Source organism: Nicotiana attenuata, chromosome 6, assembly GCF_001879085.1.
Source record: "Nicotiana attenuata strain UT chromosome 6, NIATTr2, whole genome shotgun sequence".
NCBI classification, from domain to species: domain Eukaryota; kingdom Viridiplantae; phylum Streptophyta; class Magnoliopsida; order Solanales; family Solanaceae; genus Nicotiana; species Nicotiana attenuata.
The window spans coordinates 55,769,064-55,782,838 of record NC_031994.1 but is presented as its reverse complement, the minus strand read 5'-3'; the positions used below and the strand labels follow the sequence as shown (position 1 = coordinate 55,782,838).

The window sequence follows — 13,775 nt, the reverse complement described above, 5'->3', positions numbered from 1 at the left end:
GGGGGGGGGGGGGAATATGAAACAAACTTTGTCGCCAATTCATCCCAAGTATTGGTAGAATGATTAGGCAAGCGTTCCAACAAATCCAAAGCCTTACCCCTTAGTTAGAAGGGGAAAAAGCCTTAACCACAAAGCATCTTCTGAACCATTTGTTTGTTTTCTCCCCCAACACTGTCACAACCCCAACTTTCCTCCATAGGATGTTGCGATGGCACCTAGTCTTTAAGACTAGGTAAGCCTAACACTTACTGAATTAATGGAAAAATTCAACCAACAACTATTAAACGTAAAACAAAAATTTCTATACAAAGCCAACAAATCCCAAAATAGGTACAAGTCACAAGCTCTACTAAGTTCACTAAAGAAAATCTCTAAGTACAACTGTTTCGGAATAGAATTAAACTATACAAAATAACTTCTGAAGGTGACTCTGAGGCCTGCGAACGCGGCAGCAGGTTTACCTTGAAGTCTCCGCAGCAATATCTGGTCCGCTATCTAACAATCAACAGACTCCGAGTACCTGGATCTGCACAAAAATGTGCGGAAGTGTAGTATGAGTACACCACGGTGAGTATTCACTAAGTATCAAGACTAACTTCGGTGGAGTAGTGACGAGGTATAAGTCAACACACTCACCAGACAAAGATCACCTGTGCAGTACAAAGGTATATAGCTAATAATGGAAGGCAAAAATCAGTAAATGGCAATAAAATCAACATATGATATAAATAGTAAAGCAACAAGAATACCGTGAACTATCATTGAACCCAAATAAGGAACACAACGAATGATCAATTAATCAAGTGGTTCCAACACACGATTCACAACAGAATCACCCCGTGATACCTCATCTCATAGTAACAAGTCACGGGTCTCAACCCTTCATTAGGTACTCGCGGCATCTCGTGCCCACATCTCGAATCACAACCGCATAGACAACTCACGTGTCAACATCTCAATCCGCCAGGCATAATCACAGGCTCACAATCACAATCCGCCCGGCATGATCACAGGCACACAATCACAATCCGCCTGCCATGGTCACAGGCTCACAATAACAATCCGCCTATCATGGTCACATGCTCAATATCAACATGGAAACGGATAATACAAGAACACATGGGCATGATTGATAAACGTCATGTTTCATACTTCTGAGCTAGTATAAGTGGCATGCTACGGTGTATAGTTGTGCGAGTGTACTACTGCAGAACAAGTTAACAAGTAATATCTAAGACATCGAATAGCTCATCGAAACAACAAAGCAAGTCACGTAAGGTATATGACAAACACAAGGAAAAGCACACCATCACACAAAAACCAGTAACACAATGTCTACACACCATCACACATCATCCCTGACATTGCCACCCTTATCTCTCTGATAGCCACGTGTATCACTCCGCCTTGACAATATTGTTAGCCACCTTTATATCTCTAATAGCCACCCGTATCACTCTGTATAATAGCCACCCATATCACTCCATGTAATAGGCACCCTTATCACTCCGTGTAATTGTCACCCTTATAATTCCGTGTAATAGCCACTCGTATCATTCCGTGTAATAGGCACCCTTGTCACTTCATGTAATAGCAACCCTTATCTCCGCACAACAACAATGGTGAATACCACCCTTATACTCCACATATCAACAACCAACCCACACAAAAATTCACACGTGCTATAATCACAACAACACAACATATCACTCGTATCAAAAATGCCCGTAGGCCACAACCTTTCCAACGATTCAACGATATCAATATTTTCACAACCAATAGCCCACGGCTCAACACAACGTATATAGAATCTCAATAACAACAAAATGAATGAAAAAGTAACTCAACAAAGAACAACACCTCCTTTAAACACAACTTCAATTAATATATCAATGACTCTCGATAACTACCCAATTAATTGTTTAAGGATAAACTCAATAGTGAAAGTGTCTCCATGAAATAGCAACTCCGAATTCTAGTGTATGAATTATGCTAACAATGAAAGAGATGACATGAGCTAGTACTACGTCTAAAGGCATGAGAACAAACCGGCAACAAGGGTTATCATGTAACAATAATCTCAGAGAGCAACTCAACAATAAAAGTTATCATGTAATGGTTAAAGTGGTAACAACTCCAAATAAAGTATATAAGAGCAAACTCGACAAGTAAAGAATGTGACATGTAACGACAACTGCAAATAAAGCATATGATAGTAGACATGACTAATAAAGGATATAACATGTGCTAACAATTCCAAATAAGTACATAAAAGATGCCCAAGAGTCTAGACCGGTAAATTTCCACATATAAGCCCGAGTACGTACTCGTCACCTCGCATACACCGCTTTCACATGACACAAATAGCACAAACGACTCAAATCTTAAGGGGTAGTTCCCCCACACAAAGTTACGCAAGATACTTACATCAAAGAAGCTAAACCGATACTCTAAAATAACATTTTCATGTGAAACAACCTTCGGACGGCTCAAATCTAGCCAAAATAACTTAATATCATAAATAAAAACCATAAGAAACAATTTGGGATAATAAAGCTTCGATCTTTAATGCAAACTGAAAAGTCAACCCATAAAGTCAATGGGCACGCACCTCGGAACCCTATAAAATTCACAAAATATGAACACACACTCCAATACGAGTCCAACCATACCAAAATTAACAAATTCCAATATCAAATTGTCCTTCAAATCCTCATTTTACATTTTTGAAAGATTTTACAAAAATTCCCATTTTCTTTCTTTCAGTTCACTAATTTAATGTTAAAAACAAAGATAGAATCACAAAATATAATCAAACCCGGGTAAAGAACACTTACCCCCAACCAACACGTGAAAAACCCCTCAAAAATCGCTCAAATCCGAGGTCCTTAGCTCAAAAAGATGATAAATGGAACAAAACCCTCGATTTGGGAATTAATATATGTTGCCCAGGCATTTGCACATCGCGATCGCGGAAATACACATGCGATCGTGAAGAAGGAACAATAACTGTCCAATAAAATGCACTACACGATCGCGTAAACAACAGTGCAATCGCAAAAGGCAACGAACCAAAGCAGCGAGAACGCGCAACACCTTCCGCGATCGCGTAAGCCAACGAGCCTACCTCCTTCCACAGCACTACACGATCGCGATCTTCATGACGCGAACGCGACTTAGAAAAACAGCTATGCGAAGGCAAAGAGGAACCACCCCTCAGCACCCACAACACATCGCTATCGCGACAGCATACACGCGATCGCATAGAGTACCTAAAGCATCAGAAAACCAACAACTCTAAAGCATGACGAAATGGCCTGAAGCCCATCCGTAACACAGCCGGACCCCCGGGACCCCGTCCGAACATACCAACAAGTCCCATAATATAACGCGGACGTGCTCGAGGCCTTAAATCATATCAAACAACATCAAAACTATGAATCGCACCTCAAATCGAACTTAATGAACTTTCAACTTCTACAATTCACACCGAATCATATCAAATCAACCCGGAATGACGTCAAATTTTGCATGCAAGATCCAAATGACACAACGGAGCTACACCAACAGCCGAAATCAAAATCCGAACCCGATATCAACAAAGTCAACTCCCGGTCAAACCTCTCAACCTTCCAAACCTTCAACTTTTCCAATTTTTGCCAAATTGCATCAACTTAACCTACGGATCTCCAAATTCAAATTCGGACACGCCTAAGTCCAAAATCACCATATGAAACTATTAGAATCACCAAAAACCATTTCAAAGTTGTCTACATAAAAGTCAAACTCCGGTCAACTCTTTCCGCTTAAGCTTATAAAATAAGAATTATCCTTCTGAATCAATCCCGAATTATCCGAAAATCGAACCCGACCACACACGCAAGTCATAATACATAACACGAAGCTGCTCGAGACCTTAAGCCACCGAACAGGATGCTAGTTCTCAAAACGACCATTTGGGTCGTTACGTCCTCCCTCTCTTAAACAAATGTTCGTCCTTGAACTTGCCAGGAAGTGTTTCGAAGCCACGAAAATAACTAAATGAACTCACCATGCATATACTCACAGGTTATCCTACGTCACCCCAATCAATATAAGTTCGCCAACACCATCTCAACTGAAAATTACTCCGTCCACCCACACTGATAACCTTAGAACAAAATTTCACACCACTCGGTCATTTCCAAAAGATTCGATTCCATCATCAACACACGGTATCAGCCTATCCATCTGCAATAACTCATACCTGCACCCACAGGGTACAACCACACGATGTAACACATCCCACATATGCCCATAACAACATCTCTGACCACCATAACTGCCCATAATCAAATCCCACACTGGCAATTAACCTCAAAATAGCTAGAACCCCATTCCAAACATTCACAACACTAACAAAAATTCAAGAAACATAAAGATCCCATGAACATTCACTCAAATCAACAAGTCACATCTAACGCCGCCTGGGCACACACCTCGCAAGCTAAACCCAATAAGCACAACGCGAATAAGACTAAATATGCAAAGAGAAACACGTGAGAGAATTGTCGACAGGCATAACTCCCTATCAGTATCATACTACGAATCAATTCCTTAAGGGAGAATCAAAACATATGAACTAATCACGAGGATCCCATCCTAATATAACTCCACCGCAGCACGCAACCCAGTTCAAACATATCAAACCGCATGAAAATGCGAGGGTCTCACCCTCAACTCTGAATCACAAGTAGAATTCACATCATACTAGCAGAAACCTTACACTAATTCAATTCTGCAAAACAAAATCACAACACGTAACGGACTTCCCATACTAGTAGAACATCTAAATTACAAATTGCAACCAAACCATCCAGAAATCATATCAAACCCTACCGAAATGAGTAACGGAAAGTCCCTTCTAGCCTCAAAGCTCTCTATAGTGAACAAAACAAAATGATAGACACGGTCTACCACCATAGAATCTCCCAACATGGGTAAACACATAAGCAGAGTACAAAATCATAAAACTCACCCATATGTGAGGCATGATAGGAGGACTCACCTCGATAAGCAGAACAGAATCAAAATAAGGATAGTGCTCCTCTATAACAAATCGAAACCATACCTGCAATGATACCATCTAGTGTAGCGGCCTTAGCCCTGCCATAGAAAAAGTGTATCAATGGGTCGGGCCCCTAAGGCGCCCTCTACCCGCTTGTCCTCCATCCCTAACTAGCTGTGCAGGTGGAGTAGCAACTGGAATGGAGCTCGTAGCCTGAGTGCCCTGATGAAATCCACCCCTTCCGAGTCTAGGACAATCTCTCATGATGTGCCTAGTATCACCACACGTATAACAACCCCTATGCGGGCGTGGCCGCACGTACCAAGTCTGTGCCGGATAACTTGAATAATCATTGTAGGAACCCCGTGCCGGTGGTGCACTAAAAGATGACTACCACATATGAGTACCCTGACTAACTGGAGCACCACGAGTAGTTTGAAGTGTGAATTAGAGTGGCCGACTACCCGAGCCTCCACCATGATGGTCATTTCTGAAGAGTAGAATCAACTAAACCCTCCAGCACCTCGAAACCTCTTGGTCTCCTTATCCTCTATCTCCTCACCCCGAATATGCTCTAACATCCTAGCAATCTCCATCACCTGCTGAAATGAAGTATCAGTCTACAACTTCCGAGCCATGTAGAATTTAAGATCATAACTGAGCTCCTCAATGAATCTACGAACTCACTCTTTGACTGTTGGAACCAAAGTAGGTGCATGACGGGATAACTCACTGAACCTGATGGCATACTCTGACACCGTCATGGTTCCCTGACACAGCTGCTCGAACTATGTGCACCATGCATCCCGAAGGGTCTGGGGAGCAAACTCCCTCAAGAACATATCTAAAAACTGAGCCCAACTGGGTGGTGATGCATTGGCTGGTCTACCTTCCTCGTAAACCTGCCACCACTGATACGTTGCTCCCGATAATTGAAATGTAGTAAAAGCAACTTCGCTCACCTCCACAATACCCATGGTATGGAGAATAGGGTGACACTTCTCTAGAAATCCCTGTGCATCCTCGGTAGTTATACCACTGAAAGTAGGTGGACTATACCTCATGAACCTCTCAAGCCTCTTCCGCTCCTCCTCTAATGCCCCAGGCTAGACCTCAAGCTGAACCGGAATAACAGGCGATCGATGTTAGGCAAAGGAAAAGAGTCCTTAGGGCGTGCCTTGTTCAAGTCTTTGTAATCTATGCACATTCTTAAATTTTCCTTTTTAGGCACTACCACTACGTTAGCTAACCAGTCCGGGTATTTAACTTCCTGAATGGAACCTATTTTAAGGAGTTTAGATACCTCGTCTTTGATGAAGGCATGCTTGACTACGGACTGAGGCCTCCTCTTCTGTTTAACCGGGTGGAACTTCGGATCCAAACTCAGCTTGCGAGTGTTATCTCCGGCGATATCCCTGTCATATCAAGATGGGACGAGGAAAAACAAGATATGTTAATTTTAAGGAAACTAATGAGTTCTTTCCTAAGCCCAGGGGTCAACCCTATTCCCAGGTATACCTTTCGATCCGGCAGGTGTTCGGTCAATATAACTTGCTCCATTTCTTCGCCGTAGATTTGGTGGCGTCGGTATCATCAGGAGCTATGAACGATCTAGGAATTCTATAATCATCTTCCTCATCGACTTCCCATCCCTCCAGTACGGCCGTAATTGGTATTTAACTTCGGCCTTTTTGGCCGGCTCCTCGCTTTTTAACGTCGAAAGGGCAAGTACTGGGGCCTACTTCATATTGGGGCCTTGTGTCATTTTGATTCTTGTACATATATTTTAATTTGAGGTATAGTTGTGGCCTTGTTACCAGAAAATTCCATATTAATCTCTTGTTTACTTAGAGGTTTCGTAGACATGCTGTAGGATGTGTTTTGAAAGGGGGAAAAAAAAATTAAAAATATTGTTGTAGTTGTCGGATGTTTTCACGTCTAAATGTGAACTTGTAATCTTTTGGTAATTATTAATGAAGCTCCTGTAAGCAATGAAATATGATGTTGTACCTCTTATCCTCTCATTGCCTATCTCTTGTCTTTTATTCATGAATCACTCATGAGCAATGTTGGGCAATAGACATCAAGTAGGCTTACTTGACTGAGATATCTCTTGAGTTGAGCGTCGGTCCCGCTTCCCAAGATTGGGGCGTGACAATCTCTCTCTGAGTCAATGATTCACACCACTCCTTTCATGTGCCAGGTACAGGATTTAGAGGCGATCTGAGGTTAAGCGAGGGAAGATCACACTTGTTTCGTCGGTATACCCCTCAACATGTTGCACGTTTATATTTTAGTTTGAAGTTGTGAAATTTTTTTTCTGTGACTAATCATTGAATCTTGTTTTTCATACGTATGATTTTTATTCAGTTGAGAAAGATGATCTGTGACATGTGTAGAGTTGTGAGTTACTATGCATTCTTCGGCACGGTTCTTCGGTTCAAATACTCAAAAAGTAAATATCATCGTTGTTATATATTTTCCATAATTCCCCACACAGCATCTTCTTTCTCATTGTACTTTGAAGTCCTATTTTTCACCTAATTACGATATACTCTCGTGGTATCTTAAGTGATTGAAATGGCGATTAATCCAGCTTGGTTTACAACACAAACATAAAGAAAGAAAGAGATACTGTTAGCTACCTTGGGACGTAATCGTGAAAACCGTGCAAGCAATTCTTATTAGATTAAGAGGTATAAAGAGCATAGAACATGTAATGATGTAAAGCAAAACAGTGAAGCACTTATTATTAGATATAACGGCGAAATGTCTTAAATAAAACTATCCTTTTCCAGAATCAAATGTGTTTCTATTCGTAGACATACTCATCCGATGGACCCTGAACCCTCGAGCTTTTAACCACGGCCAACCCCAATATCAAAAAAGCAAACTCTACTAAAATCTGTAATATACAATCTCAAGATCTCAAAGCTAAGTATACATGACACAATATACATCTTCATCAAGCTCACACGATTTCAAACTCGAAAGAAAGCAAGAGCAACGTAATCACACCCTTGGAACTTGCTAAGTCTTGGCAAATTAAGAATAAATGCAAGTTTACTCTTGCATCAAAATAACTTCATTATTTCGAGAAGTAGGTTTTGGGAGAGAGGAGCCGACGAGGAGAAAGCATAACCAGAAATCTCGGAGAGGCAATTGCATCAATAGATCGACGGTTCGGACTATCAAACCCGTCCCCATCATGATCTCTCGGTATGTTGGGGCCATTGAAGGTGCTGCACCTAGCTAGCTTCCCAAACCAAGATTGCTTCTTAGGAGACTTGTCATGCAATCCGTTTATCTTTTCACACAAGTATTGCTTCACTGCATTTATTCCTTTCTCCACCACATCCGGTGGAGGAGAAACGAGACGGTTGCCTTCCACACTCAGCTTTTGGAGCTTCTTCAGACATCCAATGGAATCCGGTAACTCTGAGATCTTGTTGTAGCTAACATCTAATTCATGCAGGGAAATGAGAAACCCTACTGAATAGGGAAGATTTGTGAGGTACTGGAAATTTTGGCTAACGTTGAGGATTTCGAGGTTGATTAGGTTTTCGAGATCATCGGGGAGAGACCTCAAGCAGTTTAGCCTGGCATCTAATACACGAAGGTTGGTTAAGTGAGAGGTAGAGTAAGGAAGGTATGCTAGTTTATTTGAATTTACACAAAGCTTCTTGAGATTTATGAGCTCAAATCCAATGGTGTCTGGCAAATGAGTAAGCATGTTGAAGTTGGCAATCAACTCTTCCAACGATCTGTAAGAGAGAAGAAGAAAATATTAGGTCACGAGTATATAGTATTTTGCTTATAGCACCAGCGATAAATTATTTGTTGGAATAAATTCATAAAATTAAGTTAAGACTCTTCATGAAATATGCAGTACAAGGTTCAAAGAGGATAGGAGGAGAGACTTAAACATAAAGCACATTGATAATATTAAAAAAACCACACTAATAGAAACAACACATTAGACTCGCATATAAAAGTTGTCACATTAAGCACCTAGTTACTTGAACCATAGTCAATGAAACATTCTACGATGAATCCAAAACCACGCAAAGATGATACTCCATCATTCCTAATTTATATGATACTCTTATTTTTAGATAATCAAAAAAATAAAAGACATCTTTTATATTTAATAGTAGCAATTTAATTTTTAGCCTCCCATTTTATCCTTGATGTTTATAGCCACATAAATTTTTGTAGCTTATTTTAGATCATAAATATCAAAAATCTTTTTTCTATTTTAAACTTCGTTCCCAATCAATCTTTATCACATAAATTGGTACGAATGGAGCAACTCAAAAGATAATGAAGCTGAACACTTAATAATGTTGTTATATAACGAACCTGCAATTCTCAATAGTCTTAGGGAGCGACAGAAGGAGGTTTCCAGAAACATTGAGAACTTTGAGCTTTGAGAGACAGCCTATAGAGTTGGGAATGGACTTGAGCTCATTTGAATGCATATCTAACTCCACCAAGTTGAGCAGTCTGGCTGTTATAGATTCTGGTATACTCTACCCAAAATTAATCAATACAAGAGTATTAATTAGTCACAATCAGATAATAAAATAAACCTAGAATTAATAATCAAAAGTTGAACAAATATCATTGAATTCTTAATACGGATAAATTGGAAAAGTAATCCAGGTTTTATATAGGTAAAACGTCATTTTATTAAAAGATAAATATTACTAAAACTTCAAGATTTAATTTAATCAATTCAGATCGGAGAAGTTTTTGAACAATTTTAATTAAAACAAAACGTGCCCGAAATTTTCAAATTAAAATGAAAATTTATATTAAAAAATTATACTAACAATTTTATATTTTCTAGAAGTTACTACTCCCTCTGTTTCAATTTAGATAATACATTTCGCTTATCGAGAGTCAAACTGTGTGAAATTTGACCAACATTTTAAAATATATTTTTTCCTCATATTTATATGATTGAGAGAAAAAAATGCAACTTATAGTACTTTTCGTATAGTTATTGAATATTTAAATTTTAATTTTAAAATATTGAGTTGAACTAATTTTAATTTAGCCTCAAAATTTAAACAAATTGGCTCTCGATAAGTAAAATGTGTCATCTATTGAAACATAGTCAATAATATTTAGTTGATTTGAAAGTTTAGAAAACAAATACACCGTGGTAATATTATCTAATTTTCGGTTACAAACCTCCGTTGAGTGATTATTACGTTATTGAGAATGAGAGCTTCCGCTACAAATTGGTCAAGGTGAGCATTGAATGTCTTTTGCTCAAAAATCTCTTTATTTTACGGTATCAAAGTTGAAAACATTTGAACATCGAGTATACCTTAGGTTTTATTTTTTTCCGCAATACAAAAGTTAACTACATACTTAAAAAGAGACACAAATTAAAAGTATGATTAATCGGAATTGCTTATAATTAAATCAAAATTAGTAAAAGAAAATAATTTGTTGACTTTCAAATTCATTGTAATTTCTTTATATAAAATGGACAAAGGTAAAGTCACTATTTTCTTCGCATAAAAACAGAAGAAATTTAACATAATCAGACATGCAGAAAAAAGGAACCAAAAGCAATTGGAAAATGGAAGATACAAGGGGTGTGTTTAGTATGGAAAAATATTTTCCAGAAAATAAGTCATCCTTTAGTGTTTGTTTATCAGAAAAAAAAAATAGACTTTACTTGTTGGGTGGAAATTTTTCTTTTACAATTAACTCTAACTCTTAACTTCATATGACTACAGAAACTTAGAATTATCATATTTACTCAAAAAATGTATATTTGCTAACATATTATCAATCTTTAATTAGAAAAATCCAACAAATATTTTTCACTTTCCACCAAATTAAAAAAAGATATTTCTGAGAGAATATTTTCGGAAAATAACATTCATAGCACCAAACAACATGTAAATAATATTTTCGGACTAACCTGAAGATTATTTTTGGAGAGGTCCAATTTGCAGATAGCTCCCAAATTGATAGATGGATTGACGGGAAGAGACTCCATAGACATTCCACTTAGATCCACAATCTCAAGCCTTTCTTCTTCTTCATCTACTTCTTCTACGATAGTTATCGTACTTCTTCTACTTGTTGTTCTCCTACTCTTCCTTTCAAACGGTTGTTGTTTTCCAACTTCCATTCTCATTCGCATCTCTTGACTCTCATACAGCATCTTCAGACATTTGCATTTATGATTGAAATTCCAAATGACTTTTTATGTGTTAACTACTCCTCCTATTGTTTATTGGGAATTGAGACAAGTTGGGTTGTTAGTTGTGTGCGGTGACAGAAAGCAAAGAGAATAACACTTATAGGGAAGGGAGGTGCCCAAGCGCCGCCCGCGGAGAAAAAAAGGGATTTCTTTAATATAATATATGCCTTCTTTAGAGGGATGTCTTTGAATATTTTACACAAGTTCTTTTAGGGGAAAAAATCAAAGTCAATTATATACTCTGAGACCGTCTCTTATCCGATATTGTTTTTAAATTTTGACAAAAAAACAAAGTTTTAACTTGTTGTTAAAATTTATGAATTGTTTGTATAAGGGATTGTGTGATCGGAAACTTTTCTTCTTTGTTTTAATTTAATTAATCAAAAATAAAATGCATTGTTCTCATTTCATTCAACTTTCAAGGTTACAAAGACAAGTGCTATTCTCAATTGTTACTGAATTTGTTAAGGAGACGTGCGGCACATGTTGATTTGTGGATTATTAAAGAATTTAATATTAGGAAAAAAAAAAACTTTCACTTCTTTCACCATTTTTTTTTTAATTTAGGGGGTGTTTGGTTCATTAATTATATAGATTGTTGTGTGGCAAATAATAATATATGTATTTTTATATGATGCAAAATAATACAATGATCATTGTGACATTTGATAGGATGGTAGGAATGGGCTCGCTTAACGGGAGATTTCGAGTTTGATCTTTAAGAATAGCAATACTTAGAATAAGGTGTTTTACTTTTTTTAGTAGACCTTCTGTCACGACCCAAACCGATGGGCCGCGACGGGCACCCGGTACCTTACTCAATCGAGTACCAACGTAGTATCTTTCTTATTACATCATTATATACACGTGACATACAGGTCTAGTAGGCCAACATAATCATTTATAAACTCAAACATAGGCCGACAAGGCCGTACAATTTTTCACGTATACGACATATGTCTACAAGCCTCTAAGAATACATAAATGTCATAAAGGTCGGGATAGAGTCCCGCCATACCAAACAATACACGTCTAAATCATACTAACCAAACAAGCAACTCCGAAGCAAATGGAGCGCACCAACACCTTCGCTGAGCTGATAGCCTAATAGGAGGACTGTAAACCTATCAATCGGGACCTGCGGGCATGAAACGCAGCGTCCCCAGGCAAAAGGGACGTCAGTACAAATAAAGTACCGAGTATGTAAGGTAGGAAAGCATTGACAAGAACAGTAATGTAAAGAGAGATAGAGGAGCTACAACCTGTAACATCTGAGTGCCACTGGGGACTACCGACATGAAATGCATAATACATATATATACATAAACTTTTAAAAACATTCGCCTCTGTGGGCATCATCATCATCATATCGTACCCGGCCTCAAAGAGGACTCGGTAAAAAACGTATCCGGCCATCATAAGGCTCGGTAGAATCATACCCGGCCACGTGGAGCTCGGTAAACCCAACTGATCAGTGGTTGCACAATAGGTGCCATACCCGGCCGTCTATAGCGCAGCTCGGTAGAGTAAAATAGATACATATATATATATAATGCATGCTCGACTCATGGGATCACGTTCTAAACCTTTCGGAGTGACATAAGAACATTATGGACATACATACCCTTAATATGAACTTCACTAGGACTTACGGATCATACATACTTTCTTAGAATAACTTTGTAAGGAAAGAACAACATGGACAACCTTAGTTTCTAGGAGTAGATTCATTATGAAATAGCGTATTCATTTCACATTAGATCATGCCAAAAGAAAGAAGGAAGTGCCTTAACATACCTGTTCTTGGAATTATTCGAATGAAATGAAGCTTCTGCTTCAGTGAAATGTGTTGAACGAGATTTGATTGAATCCTTCGAATTTCTTGGAATGAAATTATTCTGCTTTTCACGTCTTGGTGTAGTTACCTTCTAACGTTTTTGAACAAAGGGATATCCAATGTTTCAAACCAAGGCAGAAGTCCCTAGCGTTGAAAAGAGCTAAGACTTTTTAAGTCTTATCTTTGTTAACTTTTGGCTTGGAATCAATGGCTTTAACGTTAAAGTCTGCTTTATATAAATTATCGAGATTCAGAACAAAATTGGTAGCTCTTTGAAATTGAAACGTTGGCTAAAAATTGAATTTGATGAACCAAAATGATTCTGCTTTCACGTTTTTGGTTCTTTAAAACCAAAGAATGCAAATGTTATTTGACTGTTAATGAAGGAAAATGTTTCTGCCTAACGTCTTTTGGCTTCTAAGCCGAAGGCTGAATTTTTGGGACTTTAAAGCCTTTACAAGGCATTCTTTCTAAGGATAAGATTTGAAAATCTTATCAGAATTAAGTTATGACCACATTAGCCACTTGGCAAATTGACTACTTAGTCATTTTCCAAATCTTGTGGCTTATTGACACGTGGGGTGGGGGGTTAGTTTAATAATTTATCCACTTATTAGTTGACTGGGTAATGTTCTGTTACCCGGTAATTAATCAATTACCTG

General features: G+C 38.3%; 1 protein-coding gene across 1 annotated transcript; it reads right to left on the bottom strand.

The window, feature by feature from the left end:
• LOC109227013 (plant intracellular Ras-group-related LRR protein 6-like) lies at nt 7,771-11,364 on the bottom strand. The gene is made up of 3 exons (XM_019391999.1): nt 10,992-11,364; nt 9,410-9,579; nt 7,771-8,811 (listed from the first exon to the last, which is right to left on the bottom strand). The coding sequence occupies exons 1-3, from the start codon at nt 11,235-11,237 to the stop codon at nt 8,136-8,138; spliced, it is 1,092 nt and encodes a 363-aa protein (XP_019247544.1). The 5' UTR covers nt 11,238-11,364; the 3' UTR covers nt 7,771-8,135.

Coding starts and splice junctions, on each gene's coding strand:
- LOC109227013 (XM_019391999.1), bottom strand. CDS start 11,237: ATGCTGTATGAGAGTCAAGAGATGCGAATGAGAATGGAAGTTGGAAAA. Junction 9,580..10,991: donor TCTCCAAAAATAATCTTCAG/GTTAGTCCGAAA, acceptor AATTTTGGGTAG/AGTATACCAGAATCTATAAC. Junction 8,812..9,409: donor AAGACTATTGAGAATTGCAG/GTTCGTTATATA, acceptor TCTCTCTTACAG/ATCGTTGGAAGAGTTGATTG.